At 43.5% G+C, this 21,527-nt stretch overlaps 1 protein-coding gene across 5 annotated transcripts in view; it reads right to left on the minus strand.

Moving 5' to 3' along the window:
- Positions 1 to 21,527, minus strand: part of LOC149445877 (protein unc-13 homolog B-like) — a 294,951-nt gene that overhangs the window by 247,809 nt on the left and 25,615 nt on the right. For 4 of the 5 annotated variants that reach the window (XM_089653343.1, XM_089653341.1, XM_089653342.1 and 1 more), the window contains exon 2: positions 3,618 to 6,161. In XM_089653343.1, the coding sequence (XP_089509469.1) occupies positions 3,618 to 6,057 (2,440 nt within the window). In that variant the 5' untranslated portion in view covers positions 6,058 to 6,161. Of the gene's footprint in view, positions 1 to 3,617; positions 6,220 to 21,527 lie in introns of those variants that run through there. The other variant, XM_089653340.1, reaches the window with a different exon arrangement.

The following is a 21,527-nucleotide window of genomic DNA, read 5'->3' on the forward strand; positions in this document are numbered from 1 at the left end:
ATTCCTTGGCGGCTTACAGTCCACCTGGCTAAAGGTGGACTGTAAGCCTATACACAGGCCTATAAAAGAATATATTAAACTTACGTTATCTTCTTTGTAAAACAAAGCAATCACTACTACTGTGCCATGAAATAACGAGTCAAGAGGAAACTGCTGGTCTGGCCCCATGATATTTTAGAGAAATGCACATATTTTTCTGGAATGACCAAAAGGTTTGCTCTTGACGTCACAGAGCTGCGGCAACAATTAGCCCCCACCCCGCCATCACCTTCCATCAGCAGCTGGGTACCGGAGGCTGTGTCAGCTACAACCTGTACACTCAGCACATCAATTCAGGTCACACGGAGGTAGCAGCAGGGTCCATCAGCCGTGGGCTGCTAAATACACTTAATAAAATGTTGCAGGCCTGTCATTTAGGTAGAGACGTGACAATACCAATCTGCTGGAAACATTACAATGCGTGCATGACTTTCATAAGAGTTCTCAGAAAAGCACAAAGTGGAAAAAAAAATGATCTGGGGAGAAAAGTATACCGGAATTTCCTAAAGACCAACTTCGGCGGAGCTATCCTGGAACCAGGATTGTGGTAAATAGAGCTCAATTTGCCATTATCTCAGTTTTACCCCCCCCCCCCTCCCCCAAAAAAAGTACAACGCTGGTCTTTTTTATAGGTTCTAAGCCAACCTTCAGCTAAAAAAAATAAAAGCACTTTCTACCTCACCACCTGGTACCTAAGCTAAAAGTTGTTTTGTTTTTTTTTAATTCCTAAAAGACCAATTTATGTATCTGAATCTGCAATTACATGACACCAAGTCCTTAGTCTTCTTTCTTCTGAACTGAAAAGCTGAAGGGTTCTTCTTAAGGTCCCCACATCACTCTTTGGTGACATGGACACTCTTCCCATTGGTGAAGGGTTCTTCTTAAGGTCCCCACATCACTCTCTGGTGACATGGACACTCTTCCCATTGGTGAAGGGTTCTTCTTAAGGTCCCCACATCACTCTCTAGTGACATGGACACTCTTCCCATTGGTGAAGGGTTCTTCTTAAGGTCCCCACATCACTCTCTGGTGACATGGACACTCTTCCCATTGCTGAAGGTTCTTCTTAAGGTCCCCACATCACTCCCTGGTGACATGGACACTCTTCCCATTGGTGAAGGGTTCTTCTTAAAGGTCCCCACATCACTCCCTGGTGACATGGACACTCTTCCCATTGCTGAAGGGTTCTTCTTACGGTCCCCACATCACTCCCTGGTGACATGGGCACTCTTCCCATTGGTTGTCTATCAGTGGGGTCTTCACACAATCCAGAAGACTCCAGCAGTAGCATGACAGTGTCACAATGAGGGGCAACAACATTACTAGTCAGCCAAAGACCTGACCTTCAATGGAGATGAGCTCTGCATAAAATACGGAAAGGTTCAATCATGCTGTATGTAAGTCCATTGTGGCGCCAATAACAGGAAGTTTTCGCTGAGGTCTCCATCCCAACTAGATTGGAAGTGAAGTAATATCCCCCCCCCCAATGGGAGAAAGAAGACTTTTTGTAAACCTCACAAAGCTTCTAACCTTCTACCAAGTTTTAGCTGGAGTTGGAATTTTTTCAAGTGGTAGCTGACCAGGGAAACCTCTTGTGGTTCACCATATTAAGCGGTCTTATATATCACTCACTGATATCTGTAACATTTAAAGCTTGGTACACACTATAAGAAAATTGGAAGAAAATCTCTGTACAAGCAACGATTGTATGATTATCTGATCATTAGTATAATGCTTTCGACAGCCAATTCTGACTGTTCAGACCTAAAAAAGAACGAGGGTGCAAACTAAAAAAATGTTAGCGTTTGTGAACACAGCATCCGATTTTCGCTCAAAGTGTACAGCAATTGTACAAATAATGGAATAGAAAAAAATTGTGCATTATCATATGCACAGAACGGCCTGGAAGAAGGTGGCAACATACATAGAAATAGTACATTCGCCTTTGTCGTCCAAGGATTTTCATACAATACCATTGCTGGTTACATCATGGTACGCACCTTCATGGAAAAAATTCAGACGATTGTTTGTCCAATTTTCTCATAATGTGTTCCCCATTTAAGCCAAACCCTCTACTCAAGCAGACACAATTGAGGCCAATTTAGGAACCAGTATCAACACGTTAGACACCAGCTGTGGGTTCTTTGCACCTCAGATTTATCCAGCCCCGTATTATTCCTACAGTCAAACCAAGATCATCATAACAGTCACAGGAGTTGAGCAGCTCGACCCCGACATTTCCTTACCCAAAGTTGGACTTCAACCCCTAATGCGATATAACATAATATTCCAAATTAAACTGCATTGTGTAATCTCTCCAAAGGTTTATGGGACTGCCCTTGGACCTTCTCTGTTGGTTGTACCCGATAAAGCTTTTGAAAAAGCTATTCAAGAGGCATCCAAAGGAGATGCCCAGACTACCTGTTCTAGCGCTTTCTGATTCAACCAATATAGTGATTATTATTAAAAGATTTACTTTTTTCATTATTGGTGGTTTGATCAACAGCACAATTTAAAAGGTTCTTGACCCCTTACATAGGATACAAAATAAAACGTAAACTGTTCATACAAGGAAAATACAAAACAAAACTCTGTATCATTCCATACGTGTTCAGTATCACACCACATTTATGGTGCTGAATAAATATTCAGCTCTGTATCCCATGGCTTACCGTATCTGCCAGTCAAGATGACAAAAACCAGTACAGACTTAGACCTGAACTTTATTAATTATACCCGGCTGCAGAGGAATTATAATGTACGAATATTGGATGAATTATGCTGTTTCATGGCTGCTCAGGGTGAAACGGTTGACCTGACAACACTAAAGGTCTGTCCTCCCACGCCGTATCTACACAGCTCTGAGATGGAGGAATTGGTAGAAATATAATGGAAGGGGGTTTTTATCTTTTATTATATCAAATAAATATAGCAGAAGGCACTACTGTGATAAAACACAAGATTCAAGCTAAATTGCTGCTAATTTGCCAATCCGTGGTTTAGATTTGTCTGCCTGCAAACACTTTTATTACCTTTGGAAGAACAGCTGTAAGTGGATAACACAATAATTAGGAGATGGCTAGCAGCACAGTTCACCTATGTTTGTGGCCAGTTGAAGGTCCAACAGCACCAAAAAACAGACTAATTAGCCTCTCCAACTTTAATTTCAGAAAAACCAAAACAATAAATTTAAGGTATAATCTGGGAATGTTAGTGGCGTATATTTGCAAAGACTTGAGTAACAACTGACCTTCTGAAATCAAGGCTATGGGTTCGGTAAGGTTATAACAACACCAGTCACGTGTTTGACATGTTTTGCTGGCCTGCAAAATGCACTTTGGCTTCAGCTCTGTTTCTAAGCAATACCTTTCATCCTGCAAACAGTGGAGATGCTAAGGAATCATTGTAAGCAACAAGTAGAGTGAGGCGTGTGACCAATGGTGAACACCAAACAGATGGAGATGCTGGGTGACAACAAAATGATGAGCAACATAAAATCATACCACCACCAATACCCCCACCCCAGTACCAACCCAAATGTTACTTAACACCTACAGCAATGGTTTTATTTAATATACCTGAAGTCATCTCTTCTCCAGAAACCCAAAAGGTTTCCTGCACTATGTCCTTCAAGAGCTTCCGTTGCATTTTCTTTTTCTCCCGCAAGACATTTTTGAAGTTGTTGATGCACTTGTTGAGATAGATGGTCTCCACGCACACCTGATCAAGCCTTAGATGTTTACTCTCCTTCATGCCCTCTGCCAACTCATCACCTTCAGTCACCTGCTCAGGAGATGATACGGTCTGAGGGGCTTTAAGGTCTACATCAGGGGAAAGTATCAAGGATGGGATAGAAGATTCATGTGGCAGAGAAGGAACCCGGTTAAGGACAAAATAGGCATCTTCTTTAAGATTGGAACTGGAGCTGTAACTATTACTCATGCTGGAATGTGTAGGAAGACTATCATTGAAGTGTCCACTGCCAATGCTGTTCAGTCTTTGTAAGGTTTCACAATCGGGCATTGGAAAACTGGGCTCTTTATGTTCCATAAAAACATCAGGACTTTCAAGTTTGTTGAAAACAACTTTTAAAGCTGATCGGAAATGATTAAGTGCTTTACCCAATTTATTTGCATAAAACTTAATGTCTACTATATCTATATTTTCAGTTGGCTGATCAAGATAATCTCTAAACACGTAGCCAGTCTTATCCTGACCTTCTAGGTCTATGTGCACCACCTCTTTCAATGTTTCCGCTACGGTACCAGCAGAGCACTTGTCCATGGTGTCATCAAAGCTTAAAGAGGTGAAACTGCCAGAAGGGTCTTTAATGATCACATTTATTTTTTCTGTACTTCTAAACTGGACCCGGGAATCGCAGGAGACCAGGTCGCCTTCTTTGACTAAGCCTTCGTGGTCATCGACGATGGAGCAACATCTGTGTATAGCAATCTCTGCTTCCTCAGCCTCTGAGGATGCACTCAGATGGTTAGAGCGAGTTAGCAGTCTAGAGCATCGGCAAGTCGTCTTCTCACCGGTTGTAGGCAGATTTGTGAAATGAAGGTTTTTTTGAGATTCTTGTGAGTCAAGGCGGATGCAAAGGTGACTTACACTTTTCTCCAGACATTGTTCACAGCTTTCCTTCATTTCACCCCTTGCTGCCTCAGTTTCCGACAAACTGCATTTCTTGGCAAGTGTGCATTTTTGCGCAAAGAGAAATTCCTCAGCACCACACGGAGCTTCTGTGCTTTTGTTCTGATATCTTATGCGGAATGATTCAGTTTTGCGTTCGCCCCCTGTATCATCTGTCCTTACCACTTCCTTATCTAGACTCAGCGAACTCCACCTGTTCTCTCTCAGGCCCTGTTGCAGCACAGAGAGCGAGTTGGCTCTCAGCCGGTTTTGCAAATTATGCTCTTCGAAAGGAACAATTCTCACTCCAGAACTCTGGAAGCTGACAGATTTTTCAAGGATAATGTCTCTGTGATTGGGATGAGAAAGCTTAACAATGGTTGGCCTAGGCCCTAAAAATGCATCGGACCCACTGCCAACCCTGTAGGCTTCTTTTATATACTCTGTGCTTTGGATACCATTAAAGCAATGATGGTCACACAAGAAGCAGTGAATCCTCTCCAACGTGTTTTCATCTTCATGCTCTGAGATTCCAAAAAAATACAACACCGTTCCATCACATAATGGATCTGCAACAGACTCTATACTAGGAGATAATGCAGGTGTTTTTTGGGAAGGTCCCGACCCGACCTGCAAGCCTTCGATCTCATTCAGAACAGAGTCAACACAAGTGGACACTTCTTCAACAGAACCTTTAATCAAGCTCAAATGTTGTCGCAATTCTGCGATCTCAGCCTGAATTCGGCTGATACCTTGTAGTTCCTTAATGATATATTCCACTACATCAACAGAGCGGTCACTGGCAGCAGAGCTACTCCCAGGGCTGGACTCGAAGAGATTGTTTTGACACAGAAGTTGATTGTTTTCTGTAATTTCCTTCCAGCTCATTGTGATACTTATGGTGGAAAGATCTGGCTGATCTGGTGAAAGTCCATTGCTTTGACAAGGTGAGACCAACTCAGATGTCTGCTCATCTGAAGAATTTTGCTCCGTATGGTCATTGTCATTGAGCTCCTCAGAATTCAAAGATAACTGGAAACTGCTGTCCCATTTGGACTCATCAGCACAGAGACCAATAGCCGGCTTGGTATCTTCAGTCACATCCATGAGTTCACTGGCGGCTTGGATGTCGGTGTTATTGGATTTTCTCTTTACGCCACATACAAACAGGTCACCATCAATTTCCACTGGAGCGACCCGGCTATTATGGTTTATAGACAATCTATCGACAGGCCCTTGCAGCAACCTTTTCATCTTTTCCCTCAGGCAGAGGGCTAATTTCTGTCTCTTGGATGTCTTTATAGACAGGATTTTCACCGGAAGTGTTCTGTGCTGAAGGGAGCTGTGATTTTCTCTTTTTTTCCACTTGCTTCTGGAAAACATCATCAACCATTGCAGCTGGCACTTCTCATAGTTTTAGGTCAAAAGAGTAAGGTTAAGGTATAGTCCTCCAACGTACAACTGGCAGAGATGGCTCCTCCATGCTGAAACTACAATTTGTAGATACTAATGTACAATGAGATGATCCCAGCTGTCAATGCAAACACTTTCAAAGAACATATTTATGGTTAGCATTCAGTTTTATAAGAAACGTATCTTTAAAGTGAACCTTTCATCAGCATCAATGGGTGTACTTCTGCAGTAATATATTTTTGCAGCAACAGGCCAAACTGCAGAAAAAGGAACAGTTACGGCGTTGGGTCAAACCATAGTACACTTCCAGTGGCTCTTGCAATGGTCAGTGTCATGTTTCACATGACTGTCATATGCCTTTAAGTGTTCTCTATATTTTGTCTCTGCTCCTCCCTTTCCTCTGGTTTAGTTAATGCTGTATAGATAGCCCACCCTTTTCCCCAGAAATGCATTGCAGCTTCTAGCCTCATGTCATGAAGCAGGTCACATTATGATCTTTTGGCCTATCAGATGTTCATTGTTGTAAGATTTTCTCAGTTTATGGAATAAACTTCACAAGATCTACAAGGTGTCATCTGATCGAGTCACTGCCTGTGATATTCAACTAAGATTGGAGTTATCACTCTCTCATCACAACTGTAGGTTACAGAGATCACACTTTCAATGCTTAGATTGGAGAGACAGAACAGTCAGCCTTTATTCATAAAATGTAAACCTTTTTCCAAAAATAAAAGAAATGTTCTTGTAACTGTGTGGGTTTTGTCTCTTTAAAATCCATGATTTTATTGTATCATGGGCCGGCATGCGCACTCCATCAGTTGGCTGACATGATATGCAGCCAGTGGCCAACTGAAAGAGTGCAAACGGCAGGCTGACAACACTGTTGCCCATTGCGAGGCAGTGGCTTAGCGTTGTCACCCTGCAACAGAAAGTAAAGATACTCACTCTGTAGTTGTAAGTACCGTATTTTCCGGCGTATAAGACGACTTTTTACCCCTTGAAAATCTTCTCAAAAGTCGGGGGTCGTCTTATACGCCGGTATATGGCATGCTGACACTTTTTAGGGGGGCGGCGCGGTGCCGCCGCCGCCCCCCCTCCCCTTCCAAGGGACACTAAGTACAGGGCTGGGCAGGGGCTGCTGTCTCTTACCTGGCTCCGGTCCCACAACGATCCGGTCCAGGAAGCGCGGCTGCTCCTTCATTCGGTTCGGCCACTGGATGTTCACGCGGCTGCTCGGCTCCGCCTCCTCACCAGTGATTGGCTGCCAGAACTGTAGCTCAGGAAAGGCACACAGGCGGCCAATCACGGGCGAGGAGGCGTAGCCGAGCGGCCCCGCAAAAATCGAGTAAAGGAGCGGCTGGTAAGTGTGCCGTCCAGAGGTGCTGCTGCAACCACATATGCTGGCTGCAGCAGCACCATACTGGAACAGGGGCCAGCAAGTGTCATTGGTAGGAATAGTGCCCCATCATTGGTGTCACTGATATGATGGGGAATTATTCCTCCCACTGACACCAACGATGGGGCACTATTCCCCCCCCCCCCACTGACACCAACGATGGGGCACTTTTCCTCCCCCCCCACTGACACCAACGATGGGGCACTATTCCACCCCCCACTGACACCAATGATGGGATACTATTCCTCCCACTGACACCAATGATGGGGAGCTATTCCTCCCACTGATACCAATGATGGGGAGCTATTCCTCCCACTGATACCAATGATGGGGCACTATTCCTCCCACTGACACCAATGATGGGGCACTATTCCTCCCACTGACACCAATGATGGGGCACTATTCCTCCCACTGACACCAATGATGGGGCACTATTCCTCCCACTGACACCAATGATGGGGCGCTATTCCTCCCACTGACACCAATGATGGGGCACTATTCCTCCCACTGACACCAATGATGGGGCACTATTCCTCCCACTGACACCAATGATGGGGCACTATTCCTCCCACTAATACCAATGATGGGACACTATTCCTCCCACTGACACCAATGATGGGACACTATTCCTCCCACTGACACCAATGATGGGGCACTATTCCTCCCACTGACACCAATGATGGGGCACTATTCCTCCCACTGACACAAATGATGGGGCACTATTCCTCCCACTGACACCAATGATGGGACACTATTCCTCCCACTGACACCAATGATGGGACACTATTCCTCCCACTGACACCAATGATGGGGCACTATTCCTCCCACTGACACAAATGATGGGGCACTATTCCTCCCACTGACACCAATGATGGGGCACTATTCCTCCCACTAATACCAATGATGGGGCACTATTCCTCCCACTGACACCAATGATGGGGCACTATTCCTCCCACTAATACCAATGATGGGACACTATTCCTCCCACTGACACAAATGATGGGGCACTATTCCTCCCACTGACACCAATGATGGGGCACTATTCCTCCCACTAATACCAATGATGGGGCTCTATTCCTCCCACTGACACCAATGATGGGGCACTATTCCTCCCACTAATACCAATGATGGGACACTATTCCTCCCACTGACACAAATGATGGGGCACTATTCCTCCCACTGACACAAATGATGGGGCACTATTCCTCCCACTGACACAAATGATGGGGCACTATTCCTCCCACTGACACCAATGATGGGACACTATTCCTCCCACTGACACCAATGATGGGACACTATTCCTCCCACTGACACCAATGATGGGGCACTATTCCTCCCACTGACACAAATGATGGGGCACTATTCCTCCCACTGACACCAATGATGGGGCACTATTCCTCCCACTGACACAAATGATGGGGCACGATTCTTCCCACTGGTGTGCATTGGAAAAGGGGTAGTCTTATACGGTGAGTATAGCCCAAACAGTACATTTTAACAGGAAAAGTAGGGGGTCGTCTTATATGCCGGAAAATACGGTAACTCATGAAAAACTTGAATAGCTGATATCTAGAAGTGGTAAAAAGGTTTCACAGAGAATACTCTTTTCAGTTTATCCAATTAAAAAAATGTGGCAGTTCCTCTTCAAAAAAAAAAAAAATCACCCTAATAGATGTGATGAAAGATTCACCCAAAGCAGGAGACAATTAGAGAACACATTTCCTGCACTGTAACCGACACGTCATGTTACTTTTCTGTGCTGTGCGTGGCAGCAGACAGCACGACGTGCCCCTCGCAGATTAAATTTATCCGATGGCTACATTCAGGTGAACACTTAAGATTCCATTGCCATGGAAACCCTGGAATCTACACCGGTGCTGAGAATGCCAGCAGTCTTCTCCGAGTCACACCTCACTTGTTGCTACGATCTACGCACTTCCAAAAACCACCGCAAATCATTTACCGTATAGGAACTTTGAATTATCACAGATAGAAATCAATCTTTTCATGGTCAGAAGGTTCTAGAGATTAGTAACAAATCCTCTTAAATGCATCGGCAAAACACAATTTATTGCAACACAAAACTGGTTATATGCCACTAATTTGATAGAGCGTTTAAAGGGGACCTCTCACTTACAAGATCAAAGCATTGTGGGACACCGCAGGCACGGTTCAAAATGACTATCACTAAGCAGCAGCCCACCAAAAGCAATAAAAGCACCCAGTTTTCCACAGGGGGAGTTGGTTTGGGAGTGGGGGTAAGCTTGGCACCACGTTACTTCCTATATACGGGTTGTGCAGAACGCTGGAGATGGGTCCTGAATGGAAGGTATCTTTCCCCACTATTTGGATTGTGGTCTCTCTTTAAGGGGGACAATTTGAGAGACTTTTTTTTAATACACTGGAGTTCTCAACCATGCATGGTGAAGGGTTCCAGAGTAGTCTGGTTGGAGAGGAAATGACTGATTTAAAGTTCTCTCAGGATTGGTTAAGTCCTCATTTGGGACCCAGAATTTGGAGATACTTTGGGTGGGATGGAGCCACCAACCCTTATTACAGGGGCTCTGGTCATGAACAATATTCCCAAAGCACACGTTCCTTTAAATGGGTGTACAGTAAGTGGGCGCTGAAACGACCCCCAGCTGGAGACAGGAACAACTCAGAGCAAAGGACATGTCACCAGCACACCAGGGAACTCCATAAAATGATCCAGCTCTTTATTGAGCGATCACATCAAAGCAAAGGGCAGCAACGTCTTAGAGCCACACAGGACCCCTTCATAAGACATCATGCCTGATGAAGGGGTCCTGTGTAGCTCCAAAACGATGATGCTCTTTGCTGTGAGGTGATCGTTCAATAAAACGTTCGATCCTTTTATGGAGTTCCTGGTGTGTTGGTGACATATCCTTTGCAATGGTCCTGACAGGGTTAACCCGCCTGCAAGGGAGGCCTAAAAAGGAGTCCACTTGTATCTGTGAAGTGGCATGCAGTAGTTCACAGCTGTGAGAAGGTGTGAGGTGGGGTGGGGTGGAGTAGTTCACAGCTGTGAGAAAGTGTAAGGTGGGGTGGAGTGGAGTAGTTCACAGCTGTGAGAAGGTGTGAGTTGTAGATTGTCTGAAGTCTTTTCTTACTGAACTCCTGTGGCTTTTCCTGTACCCTGAAGATGGGAACTTTAACCTAGGTGTGTGACTGGTATTCTGGTGGTGAGCCATATTATTATTTTCATTATACCAAAACTATGGACTGTTTGTATTTGCTTTGCTGAAGAAAGCTGTTTATTTACTTTGAAAGACTTTACTTTTACAAAGGGCTGGTTGGTGATCCCAGGCTCCCCATAATATAGGATGTAACATCCAATATGCTCCAAAAGGTGGATTTAACCCATTCTTTTTCCTTTGGGGACTAACCGAGGATCAATGCTCCAAAAAGTATACCTGAACCACATCTGTGCACACAAACATGCGATGTGGTGAGTTGCGTTGGGCAAACGTGATTGAAAATGTTTGAAAGGTGCTGAGGTTCCTATACTTATTCCAACAATCAAATGAAGGATGTTTTCAAGGAAGGTCACAGGCTCATGGAGGCATCTCCCAACACAAACAGGCCTTCAACGAGCGTCAGAGAAAGGATCCAAACATAAACATACACAAATGGGTGCCAGAAGAATTTAAAAAAAAATGTAATAGTTGACAATTCCATCGTAATTGGTTGTCAGTATGCTTTATTACATAATGAAACACTTTTTGTACAATTCATTCTTACATCTACATTCAGGTATGGACACGTGTTTTAATTTTTACTTTTCACTTTGTTTCTGTTTTGTAGCCTTGATGAAGGGGAAGTGTTGCAGCCCCCAAACTGCGTTGGCTGTTTTGTTTTGTTTTTTATGGTTGAATTGTGAACTAGAAGAATGATAGTGGATTCTCTCACCTTATGGTCTGGCGCCTTTTCTTTTATGTTTCTATTTAAATTCATTCTCTGACATCTATTGGCGGAGCCCTGGTTCATGTTGGGAGATGCCTCACTGAGCTTTGGAGACTTCCTACATTTGATGGTTTGAATAAGCAGATATAAGAGATCTAAGAACCTCTCAAATATTTTCTACCATGTTTGGTCAACGCCCCTCACCACAACGTAGGTGTAGTCACATCTCTGCATTTTGCTCTGTGGAAGGGTCAAGTGTGCCATTTATTGTGTTGGCATGTGCTGGGGACCCGTCAGAAAAAAAATGGGGTGCCCCATCAATCATGAAAACATGCACCTATAGATGTTTGGGAGACTCTTAGTGAATGTAGTGCCAGAATTCTTGGAAGAAAACGAACTCTCTTGCGCTCTATGACCCAACACAAGGTAGGTAGATGGAGTCAGGACTTGGAAGTTTCTACCACCAGTGCATATGGGGTTGTGCAACTCAAAACAAGGCTGGGGAAGCCCGACCAGTATTGTGAAGCGAAAACAAAGAGCGCACCAACCTTGCGCATTACCTCAGTAAGCCAAAATTTATTAATTACAGAATAATACTCACAAACACTGAAGTATATCATGCCTGTAAGTCCTCAAAGGGACTAAGGATAAAAGCAGCTACTGAGCTCTGATGAAGAAGGTTCGTCCTTCGAAACGCGTCAGCGGTTCCCTGAGTGTCCACTCCTCTGATGGGACTCGCGCAGGCTGCTTTTATCCTTAGTCCCTTTGAGGACTTACATGCATGATATACTTCAGTGCGAAGTCTGCGGTGATTGGCGGACGAAATGCGTCAACGTGATGACATTATTACGTTCGGCGTCTCCATAGGGCGCGGTGCCCACGAGGAAGGAAGAAGCGGTTTGCTTCAGCTCCACACTGGAAAGGCAGGAGACACTCTAATTATGATGAGGACATCATCTAAAGCAGCCCGCACATGGCAACTTTGAGTCACAGCCTACTTCCACCGGTGGCAAGTTTATAGCCGTTAGGCTAAATTAGGCTTTAGTGCTATCAATATAAACGGGTCACATACCCTCATACTTTTGGAAACCCTGTGCCTATTTACCTCATTTGGGGGAATTTTTTTAACTCCTATTGGAGGAATATCTGTATACTACTCTTTATATGTGCTGTGGCATGCTTCTCCAGTCTTATACATATTTTTAAGGAACCGTATTACTTTCTCACTATTGAGCAATTTTTGGAAACCCAGATTTGGGTCTATATATTCATATATACATAGACTGTATTAACCAGTCTGGACTTTACATATCAGCTACCTGGCTGCCCACCCCCATATTCACTTTTTCATCCAGACCTGATCTTACTCCAAGTGAGGAGGAGTCCCCTTGATCTTTTGTATGGTAATATTCTTTAGATTTTTACCCTTTTTTTAGTCTCATTCAGGTTTGTTGGTAGCTTCATATTCATGTTTCATATTTATACACTTTTAGAATCACTTACTACTGTGGATACATTTCCATTTGGGGTGGCTATCCAGGAAGGACATATATCCATCCTTTCATGATGGTCAAGTTTATGAGAAGGTAACGGAATAACATATATACCTGTCATGGGGTTGTTTTGTCATTGCATATGGATAGTGCATATATCTTATTTTTTGTTCCCTCTACTATGATCCTTTTTTTTCTGGTTTTCCATTTTCAGGAGATCATTCTATTTACTGCGGTGGTCACCAAAACATTTTTTGAAGAATGTTCCCCTCATGCAGATATTATATGGAAAATATGGAAATCCTTTGATCTAGTAGTTAGGAACTTCATTGCCTTATGTGGATTCCTGATTGCCGAATACTATTAGATCTGGAGACGCCGAACGCTTCTAATTTAGTGATTTTATAAAGACTTGTTTACCATGTCTCTGTCTAACCTCCGTATGATCCATCGAATAAAACTTGTTTGTTAATACTTATTATATTACTCCGCTTGGATTTTCTAATAACCACTCTGTGTGAGCAGTATTGTCATACTGCTATGTTTTAGACTAAGGACAAAAGCAGCTACTGAGCTCTGATGAAGAAGGTTCGTCCTTCGAAACGCGTCAGCTGTTCCCTGAGTATCCACTCCTCTGATGGGACTCGCGCAGGCTGCTTTTATCCTTAGTCCCTTTGAGGACTTACATGCATGATATACTTCAGTGTGAGTATTATTCTAGAATTAATACATTCTGACTTACTGAGGTAACGCTCAAGGTTGGTGCGCTCTTTGTTTGTTTTTGCTTCACAGCCAGAATTCTTGGACCGGTCAAACTGCCCCAGCCAATAGAAGAGGCACCCTTGGGGTGGGGAACATCCATTGTGTTACTGCTGTGTGCCAAAATGCTTTTTTTTCTTTTTTTTGTGACAGATTCCCTTTAAAAGCAATCTTTTATAAATTGAGAAACATGAAGGAGTCCATTGCTGACGGGTCTTTCTAAAAAAAAATAAAAAAGCCCATTTTCTGGCAGTTATTCAGACCTCTGATTCTTGTAGCCACTGACACAAGTTTGCAGATTACAGATCCTTCAGACTACAGCCTCCTGTTGCACTGCTGTACGTGCACCGCGTTAATGCCCCGTACACACGATAAGAAAATCGTATTTTTTCATACTTTTTCATATTTTTACGCGGAGCCACTGATGGAACGATTTTCTCTGTCGATGAACAGGATGTTTTAACCGATAACGATATTGTGAACGAAAAACTCCAGTTGAACAACAGTGAAAAAAATTTCTCGTTTCGCATATGAATGACCGATCTTCTAGGCGGTGGTATGACGGTCCTACGAAAAAAATCTATCAAGCGCTATCACGCATGAGCGGAAACAGATGACCCGGATGTTTAAGTCCAAGGAATCTTCGTCAATACGAACGAAAAACCCAAATGTTAAAAGTAGATTGGCCCAATGAGATCATGAAAGCAGAATTCTGCAGATTATATTTTATGTATCATTATTTATGTATATAGGTCATGGAATAAACGATTTTATACTCATTGCTGGTAATTGTTGTGTATATCGCTCGTTCTGGCCGGAAGGGCGTGGCTACAAGGTCACACGCACATCGCATCACTTCCACTTGTACGGAAGACGTCAACACTACGTATTGCCCGACGGACGATTTGTTTAGATTGGTTAATGTGGCCCACGATTTCGACCAACGAACGGACGCCTCTCGGTCGTCGGATGACCGATCGGTCGATTTTCTAATCGGGTATTCCCACTTTAAGACAGACTGCTTCATTTTGAATGGGTTGCCAGTGAGCAGAAATGGAAGAAAGAACATCCCTGCAGCATTTTTAAATGAATGACGTGCTGGGCTTTATGATACGTTGGAGCAGGAGTCTCCAAACTGTATAAACAAAGGGCCAGTTTATTGTCATTCCTACTTTAGGGGGGACGGCCTGTGGCCAGTGGGAGTAGAACATGTCCTGACATCAGTGGGAGTAAACAGTGCCGCAGCTTTGGTATACTGGGGGTGACAAATAGTGCCCCATCGCTGGTGTCAATGTGACAAATAGCACCCCATCAGTGGTGTCAGTGGGAGAACCAACCCCCCCGTTGTTGCTGTCAGTGCAGAAATTATTTCCCCACTGATGATGTCAGTAGGAGGAAGAGTGCCGAAGGGCCAGAAAAGGCAAGCAAAAGTCCGCATCCGGCTATTGGCCCACAGTATGGAAACCACTGCTCTGGGATAACACATCATTTTGGACTCATTTACACCATGCCGTAATGTGCATGTCACCACAACATGCCGCAACGCACATTAAACACTGGTGCAATGTGGTGCCATGAAGAGAATCCCAAAGTAGCTGCAGTGCTACTCAAAGTGCTTTGAGTTGTGGTGCCAATAAGTGATGCATGCACCATTTTTCAGCAGTGCACCGCACAACATATTAATGCGTTCAATAGGAAAGCAAAAAGTTGCACACCAATGATGCCAAACCACATTCAACTTTATTAAACCCAGAAAAAAAAAAAGAAGCTGCAGCCCTGCCTGGGACTATTCCTCTCCAACATTACTCTTCATATGGACCAAACCAGAGGGGGCTGCATTGTGCTATATCCAGGTTTAAAAAGTAGGTTGTGTCCGGAACTGTGGTCTACATGGGGACATCTTGCACATTTGGTGGTCATGCCAACGATTGATAGGCTTCTGGTCTAGGGTTTTTGGTTTGCTGCAAACGTTATTTCATATTATGGTCTGTAGGGATGCAAGGGTGTCCCTCCTGCATTGCCCAATTTTGGGTCTGTCTAGGTCTCAGCAGAAATTGGCATCCTACCTATTCATTCCGGCCAAACGTGCTATAGCTCAAGCTTGGAGAACCCCTTTGGTTGTCTTCCAGGGGGTGAAGACCTGGATGAATGCTATGCTCTGCCAATCTCTCCACTGGCTTCCGATTGCCCAACGGATAAAATTCAAAATGCTAACATTGACGTACAAAGCTGTTCATAATACTGCCCCAAACTACATCACCGATCCGGTATCCAAATACCACCCAAAACGTACTCTCCGCTCCTCACAAGACCTCCTACTCTCTAGTTCCCTGGTCTCCTCCTCCCATGCCCGCCTCCAGGACTTCTCCAGGGCTTCCCCCATCCTCTGAAACTCCCTACCCCAATCCATCAGACTATCACCTACTCTCCTCACCTTTGGGCACACCCTGAAAACCTCTCTCTTCAGGGAAGCCTACCCCACTCTTCCTACCACTTCATCCCCCACAGTTGTTTCCTCCTGTACCACCATCCCCTCCCTCCTAGATTGTAAGCTCCAAGGGGCAGGGCCCTTGAACCCCTTGTGTATTGAATCGTATTGTTACTGTACTGTCTCATGTATTGTCTCCCATTATAATGTAAAGCGCTGTGCAAACTATTGGCGCTATACAAATCCTGTATAATAATAATAATAATATGCTGATCAATGAACAGAGGTCTAGCATTCGTCAAGATTCTCATCCAAGATGCCTTAAGGTTTGGGAACCTTGGATACCTCATTCCCTGCCATCCCTGCCTCCTACTAGTTATGGCCTCTTATAGTCGTTGCCTGTGCTAGCCCTGGATCTGTGACTCTTTTAGTCTCCCTTTCTTCCATGTTTTCTCTCTGAATCTTTCTCTTTCTTCTTTATTTCTTTCTATGTTTTTATATTTTCTGTTTCAGTTTTTCTATCAGTTTGGGTTTTTTTTTTCTTTCCCGTATGTTCTAAGCTGATAGTTCGGTAGGGGTTTTTTAGCTTTGTTTTTTTTTGCCAGTAATATGATGGATTGCTGCTGCTACTATTTGGTTCGGTTTTTTGCCGTCCCTCCTTGATGTCATTGGACGTTCCGTGATTTGGCTAATTCACCCTGCTGACTTGTATCTGCTTATGTATGTTATTGTTCTGCTCTGCATGGGCGTATCATGAGCTTGTTGTATTATAAAAACAAAAACTTCTTTAATAAAAATATTGAAATAGAATAATGAAAAAAAAAAAAAAGTAGGCTGTGATCTGACATCATTGGTATGGGACTTCCTGCATGGTTGGGTTGCCTTTGGTTGGCACTCGGGAGTTCCATAATCTAAGGATTTTCATACAGACAGGGAGCGGTGACATGTCTCTACAAGGCAGTGTTTTGCATAGGTGAGAAGCTAGCCTATGGGTCCTTTCACGCGGGCGTTCCCTATGTCTGTTTTTCATCCGTCTGTTTACCGATGAAAAATGGACACCCATGTATTTCTATGGACCAGCAGATGATCATCTGTTTACGTCCGTTAATGTCCAAATCTGTTAACATCCATTTTTTTGAACGGAAGAAGGCCCTATTTTTCTACTGTAAAAAAAAGCTAAACTTAATGGACAAAAAAACGGATGTAAACGGACATACGGTCCATTTTCACGATGGTAAAAGATGTAAAAACTGATGAGAAACTGATCCATTTTTTTCTTTGAAAAAACGTAATGTAACTGATGAAAAAAAACGGTGTGAAAGGAGCCTTAGGATTTTATATTGCCTTCCCAGATCAATGACCCATGACAATTCAGGGTCAGCATAACAGCCAGGCAAACAGCAGTTTCAGAAGCAGACCAGCTAGTTGCCCTCATTTATCTCAGGACAAGGTTTCTGTAAGATTTGTATCTCTACTAGAAAGGAAATGATGGATCTCTAACCTGAAACCCATTAACATCAAAGTGCTACAAATCAGACCACAGCTTGTACAGAAAAAGCATTGTCTATTATTGTCTGTAATAAAATAAAGGCATTGTTAGAATAAAATCATTACTATAATATAAAAACATTGCCTGTATTAAAATAAATGCATTGCTTATAATAATATAAAAGTCATCTTACAGTACAAAGAGATACAGAAAAGCCTAAAAACAGAAAAAGAGACAATTTAGTCCAGTCTGCAGGAACACAAAACACGGCAGGGGCTGTAATCCCAGACAGACTGAGAAACGTACACAGCCAAAGCTGAAACACTCTGATCAGCCAGAATGGAAGGACGGTGTGAACTCAGAAGACTGAACAATAACCATTTCCAAGATTTAAACCATCCATTCTCAATCAGGGTTGCGTGGAACCCTTAAGGTTTCTCAAGAGTTTGCTAGGGGTTCTTTAAGATGTGGATGATTGACCCCCCCCCCCCCATATGATGGTCCAATCGTAGTTTCAGGTCCATTGCCACTGGCAAGAGCCAGTAACATTACACCAATAATCCTTTTATCTATCTGGCTTCCCATTGCCCAACGAATAAAATTTAAAACATTAATAACATATAAAGCCATTTATAACTCCGCCCCAAATTACATCTCCAATCTTGTCTTCAAATATCACCCAAACCGTACTCTCCGCTCCTCGCATGACCTCCTGCTCTCTAGCTCCCTCGTCTCCTCCACCCATATGCTCGTCTCCAGGACTTCTCCAGAGCTTCCCCCATCCTCTGGAACTCTCTACCCCAATTTATCAGACTATCGCCTACTCTGCTCACCTTTAGGTGATCTCTGAAAACCTATCTGTGATGGGAGTCACTTTGGGTGGGGGGCCCATGAAACACAGCTCACTTTGGAGGGGTGGGGAGACCCTCGTCTCAGCTCCCCATATCCTTCTTATGTGTAAGTCACCCTGTGCCCGTTAGGGGTGCAGGGTGAAATGTCCTGATATTGTGTAGACATGTATAGGAGATAGGTGGGGGTTGTGGATTGTTTGGGGTTATGTGATTGCATCTCATTGTTCTATTGTGTCTTGCTTGGGAGCAAACTTTTATAGGATGTACAGTATGTGTTTGTGTATTGGCTTGGTGGGGGGGTGTCTCCTGATGTGTTTCTTGTTGCTAGATTTGGTTTGCCACACCCTGTGTCCTTATGCAGGGAGGGGAGAATTTTTCCCTTGAATGTATATATCTTGTATCTGTGTTAAAATAAAGCAGTCTATTTCCTGGTTTCCTTCAAGACTGGTCTCGTCTAGTTTTGTATGGCCAGAGGTGGGGTCCGTGGATGGTGTTTGGACAGGGAAGCGGGAGTCTAACGGAAATACCCTAGTGCAGTCGGGGTCCAGTTCCGTTACACTATCTCTTCAGGGAAGCCTATCCTGCCCTCAGCTAATAATGGCATCTTCTATTCCTCCTACCAGTCCATCCCCCACAGTTATTACCTTTTGTACCACTAGCCCCTCCCTCTTAGATTGTAAGCTCCCAGGATCAGGGCCCTCCTAACCCTCTTGTATTGAACTGTATTGTTGCTGTATTGTCTCCCGTTGTATTGTAAAGCGCTGAGCAAACTGTTGGCGCTATATAAATCCTGTATAATAATCTATGAAAGTGGCATTCTTCCCACTAACCACCATTTTAAGGGGCAATTTCCTAATGAACCTCAGTAGACTATTCCTAGCAGGGGTTCCATGAAATTATTTAAAAGGGTTCCTCTGTGGTAAAAAGGTTGAGAAAGGCTGATAAAAACTATCTTCTAGAAGAGGGGTCATTAAATCCTGTATAATAATTTACATTTCTAAACAAAAGGGCCAGTTTATTGTCCTTCACACTGTAGAGGGGCCAGGCTTTAGCCAGTAAGAGTAGAACATGCCCTGGCATCAGAGGGAGTAAATCTTGCCACATAATTGGTATTTGTGAGAGGAATAAAGTCCCATTGTTGGTATTAGTAGGAGAAATTGTGCCCCCCCATTGGTGTCAGTGAGAGGAATAGTGCTCCAAGGGCCGGATAAAGGCAAGCAAAGGGCTGTGGGCTGAAGTTTGGAAACAGCTGATCTAGAACAGCCATTGTCAACCATTTTAACACAAAGGAACCCTTTAAAATAACTTTCCAATCCCAGAGAACCCCTGCGAATGATTACTATATCAACAAATTACAGAACATTTGTATGATGGTCTTTGGGATGAATGCTCCCCTACCTATGTGGTCAGTGGAAAGAATTCCCCCCTTACAGATACCTATAAAGATCACTGGTGTCAGTGGGAACTTATCTGAGATGTAGATGTTGTAAATTTCTCAAGAAACCCCTAGCAACCTTTGGAGGAACCCTAAGGTTCCACAGAACCCTGGTTGTGAAAGACTGATCTAGAATAAGCCACCGGAGAAAGATTTAAATTGTGGGGTCATGGTAGACATTGATTAAAGCAACCCTTCTCAACCCTTTTACCCCCACATCTGAAGTCTATGGCCACTTATTGTAGCTCATCTGTAGTCTCTGAACACCAAGTATACCACATCTGGAATCTTTGATCACTTATTGTAGCACATCCATAGTGTATTACTATAGCACATCTGAAGTCTATGAACACTTACTGTAGCACATCTGCAGTCTCTGAAGACTTACACCACATCTGGAGTCTATGACCACTCATTGTAGCACATCTGCAGTCTCTGAAGACTTGTGCACATCTGGAGTCTATGACCACTTATTGTAGTACATCCGCAGTCTCTGAAGACCTATTTTAGGACATCTGTGGTCTATCACCATTTATTGTAGCACATCTGAAGTCTCTAAAGACCTACAACCCCACATCTGGAGGCTATGACCACTTATTGTAGCACATCTGTAGTCTATGAACACCAACTGGAGTCTTTGATCACTTATTGTTGCACATCCACATTATATGAATATAGCACGTCTGCAGTCTATGACCACTTATTGTAGCACATTCACAGTCCCTGAACACCTTTCATACAACAACTGAAGTCTATGTCCACTTATTGTAACACATCCGTAGTCTTTGATTACCTATAATTTCACATTTGGCGTCTTTGACCACTCACTGTAGCACATCTGGAGTCTATGACCACTCATTGTAGCACATCAGTAGTTTCTGATTACCTACTTCACCACATCTGGAGTCCATGACCACTTCACCATACATCAGCAGTCTCTGGCACATCTACTACAGCATATCTGGAGTCGATGATCAATTACTGCACTACAACTGCAGTCTATGAACACCTATTACAGCACATTTAGAGTCTCTGACGACCCACTTCATGTAATACACTAGCAGTCTCCAAGTAAAGTAAATACTTTGTTGGACTCTTTCCATTCCAGGAGTCACACCTGCAGCCCCCATTTATAGAAAAAAAAAGTTGTCCATGCTTATTAAGAAAAATATGATGATGATGAAGGAAAAGATCAGCCAATCTAAAATCTCATCCTCCTTTTTAACAAAAGGGCAGCACTGGAGGGAGCAGGGAGCTGTATTATCTCTAAGGGCTCATGTACACTGCAGCTGATCAGCATTTTTTTCAGCAGCCCCTGAACTCTCCCTAACGTTTTCCTATGTGTCCGTGTACACATCGTTGTTTACAGTCATTTGAGTTTACAGTCTTTTTTTGAATGCAGAAAACTTGCGTTCAGTAGTCAATTTTATCAGCGTTTCAAACGCAAACCGCTTGTAAACGCAGCAAAATAACGTTTATAAGAGTTTGCATCTGAAATTTTTTTTAAACCCTTCCAGTATGCAGTCCAGAGCCTTTTTTCATCATGAAAAATGCATGCAAAGCGTTTTCAAGGTACTCTGATGGACAAAACACTGAACACAGGATGTTCCTACCAAGCTTGACACACATTGTAATGACCAATTCACACTTCAAACCTCTCCCACCCTT

The sequence above is a fragment of the Staurois parvus genome, unplaced genomic scaffold (assembly GCF_062004578.1).
Source record: "Staurois parvus isolate SC_StPar_1 unplaced genomic scaffold, SC_StPar_1.0 ptg000706l, whole genome shotgun sequence".
Taxonomy (NCBI): domain Eukaryota; kingdom Metazoa; phylum Chordata; class Amphibia; order Anura; family Ranidae; genus Staurois; species Staurois parvus.